Source organism: Ornithodoros turicata, chromosome 6 (genome assembly GCF_037126465.1).
Source record: "Ornithodoros turicata isolate Travis chromosome 6, ASM3712646v1, whole genome shotgun sequence".
NCBI classification, from domain to species: domain Eukaryota; kingdom Metazoa; phylum Arthropoda; class Arachnida; order Ixodida; family Argasidae; genus Ornithodoros; species Ornithodoros turicata.
In genome coordinates, this window is record NC_088206.1 from 11,723,447 (window position 1) to 11,736,533 (window position 13,087).

At 45.6% G+C, this 13,087-nt stretch overlaps 2 protein-coding genes across 2 annotated transcripts; one reads left to right on the forward strand and one right to left on the reverse strand.

The window, feature by feature from the left end:
• Positions 1-3,252: 3,252 nt before the first annotated feature.
• Positions 3,253-6,732, forward strand: LOC135399085 (acyl-protein thioesterase 1-like). Its single transcript, XM_064630776.1, has 8 exons — positions 3,253-3,348; positions 3,418-3,526; positions 4,191-4,222; positions 4,298-4,363; positions 4,423-4,541; positions 4,654-4,829; positions 5,389-5,553; positions 6,524-6,732. The coding sequence occupies exons 2-8, from the start codon at positions 3,434-3,436 to the stop codon at positions 6,572-6,574; spliced, it is 702 nt and encodes a 233-aa protein (XP_064486846.1). The 5' UTR covers positions 3,253-3,348; positions 3,418-3,433; the 3' UTR covers positions 6,575-6,732.
• Positions 6,710-13,085, reverse strand: LOC135399084 (ribonucleases P/MRP protein subunit POP1-like). Its single transcript, XM_064630775.1, has 10 exons — positions 12,658-13,085; positions 12,499-12,589; positions 12,255-12,436; positions 11,956-12,186; positions 11,530-11,617; positions 10,839-11,477; positions 9,293-9,451; positions 9,135-9,212; positions 8,380-8,599; positions 6,710-7,470 (listed from the first exon to the last, which is right to left on the reverse strand). The coding sequence occupies exons 1-10, from the start codon at positions 12,775-12,777 to the stop codon at positions 6,771-6,773; spliced, it is 2,508 nt and encodes an 835-aa protein (XP_064486845.1). The 5' UTR covers positions 12,778-13,085; the 3' UTR covers positions 6,710-6,770.
• Between the last annotated feature and the right edge of the window lie 2 nt (positions 13,086-13,087).

Sequence of the window (13,087 nt, forward strand, 5' to 3'; positions counted from 1 at the left end):
TCTGGACGTCTTCATACATGTCTCGTGCGTTCTCCGAGAGTCTCACGAGCGGCTGAGTTTCTGTCTCATGTCGTGTGGCAGCTTAAACTACAACTTTATCCAATGGATCCCGGACCTTCTACTAGTCAAAATACTAGTCAAAGTATATAAAACATAAGAAGCAGAAAAGAAGCAATTAGAAGCAAGACGAACGTCTAATGCTAACGCATTGTCATCGGACTAACTACATTAATCGCCCTCACATTTTTTGGAATCACGTTTTATGGTTTTATCGTGGAGAAAGGAAATGCATGCTCTTCCGTTATCATGACGACGTAGGTGATTGTAAAGCAGAACCGACCACCGGAGAACCAGCTCCGATGGTCTGCCCGCCGCCTCCGAGGTAACGTTGGAACATCCTTCAAGATCACGACACAGCTGCAGCACGACGTACTCTGTGGATTTCGGAACACGTGTATAGGTCACAAAGCGGGCACCCGAGCTCTGTTTCATTCGTATACTTCTTACTTCGACGTAAAGCACGGCGCGTATCACTCCGCTGTGTGCTTCGGATATGTAGCGAGTTACCCGAGCATGCAGTTGCCGTACGAAGCCAATTCTTTACGAATCTCCCGCTTCTCTCGCCTATAACATTAAAGCGCTGACTGCTTCTTTTTTTTTTTTTTTCATTTTCTTCTGTTAGCCTTTCATCAGAATAGATAAATTTTCCGAGATTCCAGTGCTTTAGTCGCTCTGGCCGTATCATGAAACCCTGCGTTTCGGTTTCGGTGATGCAAAACGAGTTAAAATACTCTAAAGCTAATAAAAGCAGTTTTGACATACTCAGAGATGAGTACGTTGTCCCAGAAAGTGTCCCGATTTTTCAACGTTTCCTGTTCCGCTTTTGTCCCGATTCTAGTAATGTCTTTGTCCCGCTAATCCCAGCTCTACACATCACCACTCACTTCACAGATAACAAGGCAGTACTCGTCACCCTAAAGTAGCTGTGCATATATCAGCAATAAAAGTGCCAACATCCACGTCTATTTCCGTAGCAAAAACCGGCAAAGTGTGAGGAGGTCAGAAAGCCGTCCTAAAGATTTTCCGTTTCTGACGCGTTATGAAAGGATGTGACTTGACTTGACAACTGAAACGAAAAAATTATCGGTATAATATATTTCTATTTGAAAAAAAAAAAAAAAAAAACAGCCTTCATTGACACCCGCGTTCCCGCTCAACTCACTCTGCAGGGCGAAAGGAGAAAGAGGAGGAGGAAAGACGTCAGCGGCGACGTCATTATGGTTACAAGGGTACGTGACCGATAGAAAACGCCCATTTGCACTGCAGAGATCGTAAATTCAAATTTTCTTTATTCCCGCTTTATACTGTCCACCCAACCTGCCAGGGCCTGCCGTTCGGCGCCTTCCCTGGCGAGGGCGCCCGAGGCGGCTGCCCCTCCTGCACCCCCAGGACGGTTACGATTGTGTAACGCTAATTTCAGCGGTAGCTGTTGTGTGTGGAGGTAAATAAACAAACAAATCTTGGCTTGGAGGAGATGGGAATTGATGTTCCTACAGCATGGATCCTACAGCTGGCTAACCTTTTCAGTGACTTCCTTTCTTCATCATTAATCGCTTGGAGGAGGCAACGTTGCCAGACGGGTGGCAGATTGCCCACATTATGACGTCAACTTCTCGAAAGTAGAAAATAATTATTGTGATACTGCTTCCGCTTCACACAGAGAAACAATATTTTGGGAGAATACAACGTCAGGCGCGTTAATTATAATGGCTTACACGTCCTCGGATAAAAATCTTTGTAGCCTGTTTGTCGACAATGCTGGGAAAAACCAGGAATAACGGAATAAAAGCATTTGTTGAAAGTTCAGTGTTGTGTTGGTGTTCGTCCGTTGCCGTTCTTCAGGACTGCACTGAAAGGTTTTTACCTATTTTAATTATGAATGTACCCGTGTCGCGTCCAGCAGCGTTGAATCTGCGGAACAATTGAGCCAATAGACCTCGTATTGCCAACTCTATGATGGCACAAGCGTAAGCTTGCCCACATCACGCTTCAAAAATAAAGCGCCACAAATGCAAGTGCCACCTGTGGCACACAAGGGCTCATGGGAACTTGGGACTCATGGGCTCATGGGACCTCGTATTGCCAAGTGTAGTATGGGACAAGCGTATGCTTGCCCACATCACGCTTCAAAAATAAAGGCCACCTGCCGCAAAGCAAGCGGCGCCACTTATAGCACTTGAAAGCATTACGAGACGGTCTGAAGCGGAGGTAGAGGAAGAACAACAACATCCCCGGTGTGCGCAGCAGCAGCGTCAGCCGGGGTAACCCATAACTACTGTGTACCATAACCGAAGCAGACGACAGAGCAGTGTCCCTCAAAGTTTCCATTCTGCTTTGCGCCGCGCGCTGGCCAGACCGCGATGGGATTTGAACCACGTATGATGTGTTTGAACCACGCAACTGTTCATATGTTCCCAGGCAACTTGAGGCTTGTGTTGTGTTTGTCCCATTGTATGTTCCAGCTTCAGAACAATTACTTTCCATGTTCAATTGAGCCAGTCTCAGGGAACCAAGGGAAACGAAGAATGTATATAACCATCAAACAAGCAAAGTGAAGTAAGCTACCGTAAACAAGCGAAGCTGAATGAAGAGAAGCTTCTGCTTCAGTTTTCTGCATCAGTGGCGCACAACGTAAAGCCACTGGTGCACATTGCGGCGCATGGGCGTACCGAGAGGGGTGTAAGAGGGGCGTACTCCTCCTTCCTGGAGTTTCAAGGTCACTGTGAAAGTTACACACTTTCTATTCATATGCGTTTCTCAGATGTCATAACCTCTGCACCAGTGGTGTAGCCAGAAGGGGGGGGATATCTGGGGTTCAACCCCCTCCCCGTGCTACAAATCTTACTTTTGGTGGTAGTGCATTTCGAAGAGGGAGAACGAGGATGGAATCCTCCTCCCCCATATGTAATGTCTTGTAGAACCCCTCCCGAAATGTTTTTCTGGCAACGCCACTGACCCGTACAGTCCGTAGCGTCCGTCCTCTGAGGAAGAGGGATGAGGGGGAAGAACGCTTTGGGCTTAGCCCCCCCCCCCCCCCATTTCCCGAAGCCCTTTACCCCCTCTTTGAAACAATCCTGGGAACTCCCATGCACCTGCGCCAACGCAAATAAAATCCTCAGTTTTCCCTGCGTGATGCTTTTTTTCTCGCTGTTATCATAGCAACGAGCGTATTTCTGTCCATTTTCGCACCTTTCCCACCCACTCAAGCGACGTCGTAAAGTAAAGGAAGCAAGGTACGCGGGTAAGCCGCTAGTGGTGCTGCAGTTTCCCGGCGTTTTTCGGTGTGCGGTAAGTAGCAGCAGGTTGACGCTCGTATACTGCTCGTATGCAACAGGAAGGTATTGCTTCATTTATTAGATTCTCAGCACGGTAAATGCACCTGCAGTTCTCTCGGTGTATGGGAAACACGGCTTCAAGCATGCCGTCGCCAGTGATAGTGTCCGCTACAGCCAAGCATACAGCTACGGTGAGTTAGGCTTACTGCAGTCACAGCTGTGTAATTCCGGCGATTTTCGTCGGACACTGTAAGCATTAGCTCGCGGAAACATATCTGTGCTCGATGCTCATAAAACGCGAGTTGACTTGTTTGTCTCCGTTCCCACTCAGCGATCTGTCTGATGTAATATTCAGCGATAAGTGGTGACTTTAATAAAGCTCGTCTAAGGTGTATCGATCGCCAATGTTGGTGCCTGGTTGAGCACTCTTACAAACGGAAGCAAAGTTCAATGCTAGGAGGACGTTAGTATGGGAGGGTTCGCATGTACACACCTATGTTAACAGGTTTATGCAACTGCTGTGACGCTGGAGTGTTGTAATGCCATAGCGTAGCGGTATTTGTACCTGTACTGAAACAGTATTAGGGGAACTGTGCTTTTGTAACATTCGTGGAGCATCATACTCGTTGCATGGCACAGGCCTTAACCTTGATCTTCATCTGTTGGTCGCTCATTTTACGCAGCTGTGCAGCACACGTTCCCTGTCTGCGTGGTTTCGTTTATGTAGAGACAGACCTGAACATAATCACAACGGCGTTTAATGTATTTGAAACTGTTTTTTACTTGTGCTGTGTTGTTGTCTCGGACTGGCAACTGGAAACACACATTAGGTGACTAATGGCTGTTCGGTTTCAGGTTATTTTTATGCACGGCTTAGGAGACACAGGGTATGTACATCAGCTGACTGAGATTATTCTGAAGTAGTGCTCGCTGATATTGCAATATATCTCCATACGTTGCAGTCTGGGGTGGTCGCCAATCTTGGAAGCTATACGACAACCACACATAAAGTACATCTGCCCCACTGCGTAAGTTGTCCCCATTTGTTACCGGATTCAGGCATTCACTTTCGTGCATTCTTCACTAGCCCAACAATACCAGTCACACTAAATGGTGGCATGCCAATGCCTGCCTGGTTCGACCTTTTCTCCTTGAACCCTAATGGAGCAGAAGATGAAGCCGGCATCAAGAGTGCTACAGAATGTAGTGAGTAAAAATGGTGTGGTTCGATCAGCCTTGATTGCGTCAGGCACCATTTCTCGTGCATATTTTTCTAGCCGTACTGTACATCATTTAGTTATTGTGTTGTTGTCATTAGTTCACAGGTTGATACACGAAGAGGAAAAACTTGGCATTCCGTCGCACCGAATTGTCCTAGGTGGATTTAGTATGGGTGGTGCCTTGGCTTTGTATTCGGGCTTCAAGCTATCAAAACCCCTCGCTGGAATGTTAGGCCTCAGCTGCTGGCTACCTCTTTACAAGGAATTTCCAGCAGTGAGTATTATGTTGATAGCACTTGCAACGTATCTCATGAAGAGGCACTTATCATTGTTATGGTAGACACGTTCTAATACATGCCCTGCAAAAAAAAAAAAAAAAATGGGTACTATACTCAACAGGGTGTCTACATACAACCCATTTAGATTCAAACTGTTGCTTGTACACACTAATTGGAGACAACGTACTTCGAGCACATTTGCACGCTTCTAAAAGCAAACACATGTGACATTTGTATTATACAAACACATGAATCGGCTTCTTCGTCTGTTTGGCATCTGCCATCTTCTGGTATGACCTGCTTTCAATAAGCTGACTAGATTATCTGTTGGTGAAGGTATACCTCTGTGACTGTAGCTGTCATGTTGTCTCTGAGTTATAAGAGCAAGTAGTTTTGAAGATACTTGTGTGCTGGTTTAAAGTGTGGCAGCATTTATGATATTTCATTGCGCATATCTTGCCGAAGCTTTTGTGCTTGGCACTGTGCTGTGCCTGTGTGTTGTACTTCTTACCCGGAAGGATTTTGATAGCACGTTTTACTGTCTATGTGTCGTAGGGAGCTGCAGGAAACCAGGACACGTCGGTGCTACTTTGTCATGGTGACAGTGATGACCTAGTACCGCTCAAGTGGGGTGCCCTCACCTGTGAGCTTCTCAAAAGCTTTGTCAAGTCCGTCGACATGAAGCAGTACCGAGGCATGGGTCATTCCTCTTGTGAAGAGGTAAGTTCTCTTAACAGAAAGTGTAGGGCACCACCAAAGCATTTTCATGTCCCATTTTTTTTTTAATAAGACTGGGCATGTCATCTGCAACAGTCTTGGTACAATCATAAGTTACGTTTTAACTAGATTCCTTGAAAATGATGCGTCAGAGGGTTTGCTTTTGCTCAGTAACGGTGCCACTTTCTCTCTCTCTCTCTCTGTAAGGAAACTTAAAATGGTGACATCAGTAGTGATCAGATTCGTATGTGAATACACTCCCTTTGTATTTATTTTTTCCGTACATATTTTGGACCTCCAGGTTGACACACTTAAACGGCCTCAAAACTTATGAATATAGACATAGTCCCAGTACCTATTCGCTGTGAGATCGACCTATAGGGTGCGACACTGTCACCATTCTCGTGTGGATAACACTAGTAATCTGAGTATGGGGTAACATAGAAAGTCTGTATCTTGCTACCGAGCCCACACTTCGAAGGTCGTACTGCCTCCATTTAACAGGAAGTACGTCACGGAAAATGTCAAGCACACAGGCGCTTGTCGTCTGCTTCCATGCACCAAAATGAAACGGAAGCGCGAAATGCATCTCGGAGTCTCACACTCCCGGATGCGGGAGTGGCGTGTTAAGTGAATGGAGTTTGACGCACTCCCACACACACTTAATGCACCCATTCATGCAAGAAGGAATGTGGAGCGTGTAAGTGAGCACAAAGCAGTGCTGCAAAATGGTAGTGCACTTAATTAGTAATAGGGAAAGGTTGGCTCTTTTTGATAGTCTGGTAGTGCCTGTATTCAGCAGGGGCTACAATGGAAAGCCTGAGAGGTACTAAACTCCAATGCACCTGAAGTTGATTGAGATCTTACAAATTATGTAAACAAAAACATTAGATTTCCCATGTTGAAACCACTTTGCTGGGACTCATTAATACCAGCAGTGACCTGTACTACACGTAAATTTCTTTCTTTGCAGGAAATGAAAGACATCAGCACATTCCTACAGTCCAGGCTGCCACCAGTGTGAAAGTGTAGATGTAAAGAGTAAGGTCAGGCAATCACATGAACCGCAGGGGGCAACATTTTCTTTCTACCGCCTCCGCACCTAGAGTGGCAGAGTCATCATCCAGCCATCCTCACACAGAAATAAATACACTGCACATGCAAAACAGTGAAATAACTTTACTGCACCGCAGTTACTCTCTGCCATGGCACAGCAGCACTCACACGCCCAGGATCCCAAGTCTAGCGAATCTGTACTGTTGAGAATGCTGATGCCTGTACAAAACCACGGGTCCAGTCTTGGATTTGACAGCCTCTTCCGCTAGCGAGAAGAGTGCCGCGAGCGCGCAGTATCCCACCGCGTGTCCACGCGCGGTCGAGAAACAGTGGTCTCCGTTCACGACGAATCCGAGCAGCTTACGCGAGCAATGGTCGACTACGCCGTTCACTTCGGGTCTGCGCAACAGTTCCTCCTGCGTCGGCTTTGGCGCTTTCTTGTCCTTTTTGGGCTGCTTCGCAACCCTGTGCAGTTTCTCGAATGGGATTTGCTTATCGTTGTCGTTTTCGGTGGGAATGCAGATGAAATCGAACCGTTTCGGGACACCTTTACCCGTGCTCCGAAGGTGCACTGCCACGAGGGACTGTGCGAGGTTCAGATTTGATGTTTTTGCCATCGTGCACACGTTCTCTAAAGCTGTGCGGATGCAAGGTGGGTTCTTTGCTGACAGTTTGTCAAAAGTGCAGCCGATTGCTCGTAGTATCCGACGATCGTTGATCACAAAGAAGCTATCTCCAGTACCACCACTCGTAAGCTGAGGTGGAAGTGTGGTAGACCACTCACGAAGAAGTTGGGTCCAAGGGAAGAAGTAGGGGCAGAGTACTCCGAGCTTCTGGAAAGAGGGGCGCTTGTCCGGTGGGTACCTGGAAAGTGGGACGTTTCGTGATAATAGTTATGAAAATATTACAGTTTACTGAAATCTGAGTATGGGGTAACATAGAAAGCCTGTATCTTGCTACCGAGCCCACACTTCGAAGGTCGTTCTGCCTCCATCCAACAGGAAGTACGTCACGGAAAATGTCAAGCACACAGGTGCTTGTCGTCTGCTTCCATGCACCAAAATGAAACTGAAGCGCGAAAAGCAGCTCGGAATCTCACACTCCCACACACACTTAATGCACCCATTCATGCAAGAAGGAATGTGGAGTGTGTAAGTGAGCACAATGATTGGCTTCACATATTATTTGTTTTCACTTGCCATATCAATACATAGCCGTGCATAAAAGGCAGGTTTAGAGTGTGCAACTTTAGTCAAAGAAAAAAAAAAATTGTTGCAGCAAAACCTCAAATTTAGAAACCAATATCATTTTATTCTACTTCTTGATTGCAAACCTGGCATAAAGAACAGTGCTGCAAGGAATGTGGCATGCAGCACTGCACTCTCTATGATATGCCCAGGTGTACTGTCTATAGGTGCCCATTATATTGTGGGATCATGCCCAGTAATGTGATTCGGACCACTTGAGCTCGTTGATGCATCAAGCTAATGGCACAGAGGGGGCACATGATAAAGCTTATACAAGCATAATGCCCAAATACACGGAAGACAAGGGGATGTGTAAAATATGCGGGGAGGGTGTTGCTTTTCTCTTTTTTTATGGTATTGGACACAGAGTGAAGGCACATTGCTTTTTTTTTTTTTTTTTCACTTTGCCACTATTTTAACTGTATTAGATTTGTGTCCCTCATAACATGTATACTTGCGGGGGAAAAAGTTTTTGTTCAATAACTAAGCATCCACCATAAGTACCACATAGTGCAAAATGCATTACCGATAGTGTTTCGCCATCAGCTCCTTCCTGTTCTCCTCCTCGAAGCTCCGCGTTGCTTTAGTGTCGGGGTGCTCGAATGGAAAGCAGAGTTCTCCCATTTGCAGCGTCATGCTGCGCAATTCACGCAGACCAGCTGCACGTGCTCCCCTGTAGATTAATGCGATCCAGAAGGGTCTTGCCCACCCTGATGGAAGGATGACGTCCCAACCTTGCCCGAAGCCTATGTGAGACAAATGCCTTTAATTTAGTGCATTTCGAGCATTATGTTTTATACAACATAAGGAGTAGGGCAGGCGGACAGGGAAGCTTATTTATGTGTTTTGTTGACACAAGTATTTTCAAGTTTCCTTTAAAAGCGTGCCAATGTCCTCTAAGTATGCCACCTCCAACTAGTGTTTTCCTGTGACATGATTAGTCTACAAGCAGCAGTTTGAAGCATGCAGGCACACTAGATTTGACTCGGGGTGCCATGTTCGTGCCTGAAGAAATCGGAAACGTCTATACTTTTGTGGGCGGAGTTAGCTCGTCTCGAAGTGTCGAGTACTCGAATACGGGCACTGGAAAACATTCAGCACAGCCGCTCAGCATCTCGTGTTCATTTCAAATGAGTCCTTTTTTTTTAATCCCGACATGGCCCGGTTTCGCAGCTCCTGATATAAAAAAAAAAGATTTTTGCCCCCAACTAAAAAGAAACTTGAAAGCACAAAGGTTTATGTGCCCTCCACCTCCAGAATGCAGAAATTAGATGCCAGTACCTCTATCTTTTGACCCTGCTTTGCGTATCGCGAGAATGGGAACACGTGACTCCTTGTCTCCCAGCTCTATCGGTGTACCTGCAAAAATGGCAAATGTTATAGCAGGTCTAAACAGTAGACAAAAATCTGTAACGGTATCAGGCAACTGAGTTAATTACCGGGAAGGGTGTTCTGCGAACGCAGGAAGTTGAGCTGACACTCTGACACCTTCGAAAGAGTGACTTCGTCTCGAACCGCTGGGTTCCAAATGGGAGAATCACTCAAGGAAGGGTCCAGCTCGTAGGGAGTGTGTCGTCTTGTGGACTGTTCCTCGGTGGCTGTGGGGAGGTATATGCAAGTCTTTGGAGAATGAAGCAGAAACGTGTGGCAAACATACCAGAAAAGGAGAACTGATTTTCTGTCTGTAAAAGTTACTGAATTGTAACAGATAAGCTCGGCTGCCCTAACCATGGAAAACAACGCCACTGAAACACCAAGATCACTGAATATACAACTTTTCAATTAACATTTTGCTCTCAGTAAAAAAAAAACTTGAGACTAAAGGCAGCAAGAAACACACACTTAAAAACAGCTAAGAAATATATTTCACAGGCACCCAATCCAGGCCACTCACAGCTAAGATTACCAAACAACAGCATGAGTCCCGTCTACTGACTTCAAGAGCGGTAAACTGTAGTGATGCAAAAATATCGAAATTTTTGATATCGATAAATATCAACATCGTAAAAACGAAATTGATTAAAATATCGATATTTATATAAATTTTTCAAATATATATCGTTTTTGTATCAATATAGCGGTACTTTAGAAAGAAATATCAATATATCGATGTTCGAAAAGCCGTCACGCCATTACTTGAACAATTTGAAAAGAGTTGCCCTTATTTTATTATCTTCTACGCGTATTACTACTGAAACACGTAATGAGGACTGACGAAGAACGTGCATTAGGAGGACCAATGAGGACACGTCCTCAATTATCGTGTTGGAAAGATTGGGGAATAATCAGTGCAAGAATTTAGGTGAGTGCAGAGGATGTCGCCCTCTTCGTATCCCCACCAGCTTGCCTGCCTCCTCCTCCTCCTTTGTTCCGCGAGGAGTGGATGTTTGCGAATACAGAGCCATGGCAGCAACAGAAAATCATCTGTTATCCACGAACTTATCGAAACTAACACAGTTTTCTACTAACGTGCGTCACATCTTTACAGGAAATATCGGCATCAAGAGGAAGAGAGGGAAAAAAAGCCGTCAAGCTTGGTTAATAAACTTGTTGACCCGCTCTTTTTCCATATCCTGTCCACGTGCAGAAGCTGCCGAGGTACTGATATATAGATCCATCAGCACGCATCTCGATATCTCTATCAATGTTATGTCGATATTTATAAAAATGTTAATATTGATATTTTATCGATAAATATTCATATTTTAAAAGTATGTATGTATCTACAACATTGCAGACATAAAATACCTATAATATCGATAACAATATCGATATCATTCCACCCCTAATGAACTACCATTCCCTTATTTTATGGATAAACTTTCCTGCTGAGACACTAACTAAGTCTTTTGGCTTGAGTGCCCTCGTTTGACAAACGTGGCAACCTATCATACGGTTAGCGTAATACAGCAAGACCAAAATACACCATCAACACGATAGGGAAAGGTCCGAGCTCTCGGATAAGCTCAATTCACGGCAACTTACACTCGTCATCCACTTTAGTCCGTGTCTTCGGCAACAGCAGCCGAGGATCCCGCACGACCTGACCCAAGATGCACCTTTGCGGAAGACTGCTTTCCCGCAGCTCCTTGGTCCTGATTTGATCCCAAAGCTTGTCTTGAGCACCCTTTCCTTCCTCCCGATAATAAGTCTTCCACCAACACTTTTCATTTACGCATTCCACCCCACCCACTGTCGAAGGTGTGAACGCCGCTGTCAACACTGCTCTGGCTAGCGGTCCGGTAAGTGAAAATCGGACCAGATTGTCTTTGAGAAGAATCATCGAGACCCTTTCGCCAGCGTAGAGGACGGTTCGTTCGAAGTGGTCCGTTGTGGTGTCAGCTTTTGCCCCATCTGTAGAACCACAGTGGTCCGCATCCGCAGATTCGACTTTCTTAAGTTCGAACAACCCGATAAATTCTTCCGTGACTTGAGCATGTATCGATGGATGGACCCAAATCCAAAGCTGTCGATTATGGGACTCTGTTCTCTGGTTGCTCGCAAGAGGTCTCCACATGAACTTAACTTTTCCAATTGCTCCAAACGGGTAGCTGGACTTACTGTAGAGCACGGTCGAACCTTCTTCCTTTCCCGAAACGTAGACCTTTGCCTTAAAAGTCAGACCTGGAAACGTGTACAGGTCGTTACGAGCCCACACAGTACCTTACTCTATTACCTGTGTTCGATGAAGTTACGAGAGAGAGCTTTTCTAAGAGATCTTCCTGTTTTCCAATTAATTCTACGCAGTTGTAGAACGACAAGTCCTGTAACGAAATGGCATGTCCTCGTAATTTCATTTTGTATCCTCTCTGCTTGCTTCGCAACACGCTAAAGGTGAAGGGCGTTAAAGGGGCACAGAAAGCGCTTCAGTCGTGACCATTTTTTTCAAACCAAGGCATTATCCTGACTGCTAAGATGTCGATGTTCAGGGGCGTTTTATTCCAAGAAAAATATTGCGTACAGGGAAATTTTTTTGTGTGTTAGTTGTCACGTCGAGTTACGTCTTCTCGTAAATCGCCAGAAACAGAAAATCTTTTGGATGGCTTTCTGGGCTCCTTTAAACGACAAATTCGTTGGTGAACAACAAATAATGGCACCTTACGTGAAGTAAAACATGATGAGCAGCACCACGATAAGCTGCCCTGATTCCCTTGTCATAGGGGTGCACCGGTATCTTGTATCCCCACATTTCTGCCATCTTGAACCGCTTGGCATGCCAGATGTGGGTTTCCAGCCAGACGTGCTTACGACTCCTGCGGGCGTATTCAGCCAACAGGTTCCGAGGTCGTCTCCTGTGCTTCCTGCTGGGTCGTTTGCCCTTTGGCGGTGCAGGCTGCACAGTTAAGTTAGGCGGCGTTGGATACGCGAACTGGCCATGATATGTGGCACGTATTATATCACCTCGAAGCCCAACTTGTCTTTGAGACGTTTCGGCAGTCTACGCTTGTCGTGGCTCACTGCACGTCTTCTCATATGCCGCGGCAGTTGCTGCGATATGAGCTTCGGATGCTTCTGTTCCACGTTCTTTACTATGTCTGCTATTTCGTCAGCTCGAGAGTTCAGCAGCTTCAACAACGGCACGTCTAGAATAAATACGTCAAGGTAATGTACATGGCAGCAACTTTAGAATACAAATCACGCGTACCATGAGGGAACCTCATGCCGGCGAAAAGCGGTGAGTCTTCAATCTTATTAGACTTCACTGGGCCATGGGTATCGTCATCCGATGGAGGGCGCTGGAATATGAGATGAATGAATAGATGTGAAGCATGAGTGATATCTATCGGGGGCATTAATGTTATACCTTTCGAGACAGTTGAACACCGGCGAGGTCATGACCATTTTCGACGGGATCACTTTTATTTGAGCTTTCTCCTGCTACCACTTCCGCGCACTTTGCATAATACTCTGTCGGGTCTCCCATGTTTCAGGAATTATACTAGTTGCAAGCGGTAAGCCGGGACTGGACGTTGATTAGTATTTACAACATAATGTCTACGAGTTTTTAGGTGAACGAGTGATGCACCTCAGTGACAGAGATTTCGCTGTCAAAAACCAAGCATCTACAGCTCCTGTTTCTCCGATGTGGTTCAGTAAAGTGGTGAAGAATGCATAATGAGGGCTTGCATGTTTCACAAACAAAAACACATGTGTGATCTTCGAGCTCACATCACATCAAAGATCAAATCAAACCAGCACGTGTTTTGGTGATGACGATACCAACGACAGTTTTG

Coding starts and splice junctions, on each gene's coding strand:
- LOC135399085 (XM_064630776.1), top strand. CDS start 3,434: ATGCACCTGCAGTTCTCTCGGTGTATGGGAAACACGGCTTCAAGCATG. Junction 4,542..4,653: donor CAAGAGTGCTACAGAATGTA/GTGAGTAAAAAT, acceptor TGTTGTCATTAG/TTCACAGGTTGATACACGAA. Junction 4,830..5,388: donor TTTACAAGGAATTTCCAGCA/GTGAGTATTATG, acceptor TATGTGTCGTAG/GGAGCTGCAGGAAACCAGGA.
- LOC135399084 (XM_064630775.1), bottom strand. CDS start 12,777: ATGGGAGACCCGACAGAGTATTATGCAAAGTGCGCGGAAGTGGTAGCA. Junction 12,437..12,498: donor CGGCATGAGGTTCCCTCATG/GTACGCGTGATT, acceptor TATTTATTCTAG/ACGTGCCGTTGTTGAAGCTG. Junction 8,600..9,134: donor AGCAGGGTCAAAAGATAGAG/GTACTGGCATCT, acceptor TGTCTCACATAG/GCTTCGGGCAAGGTTGGGAC.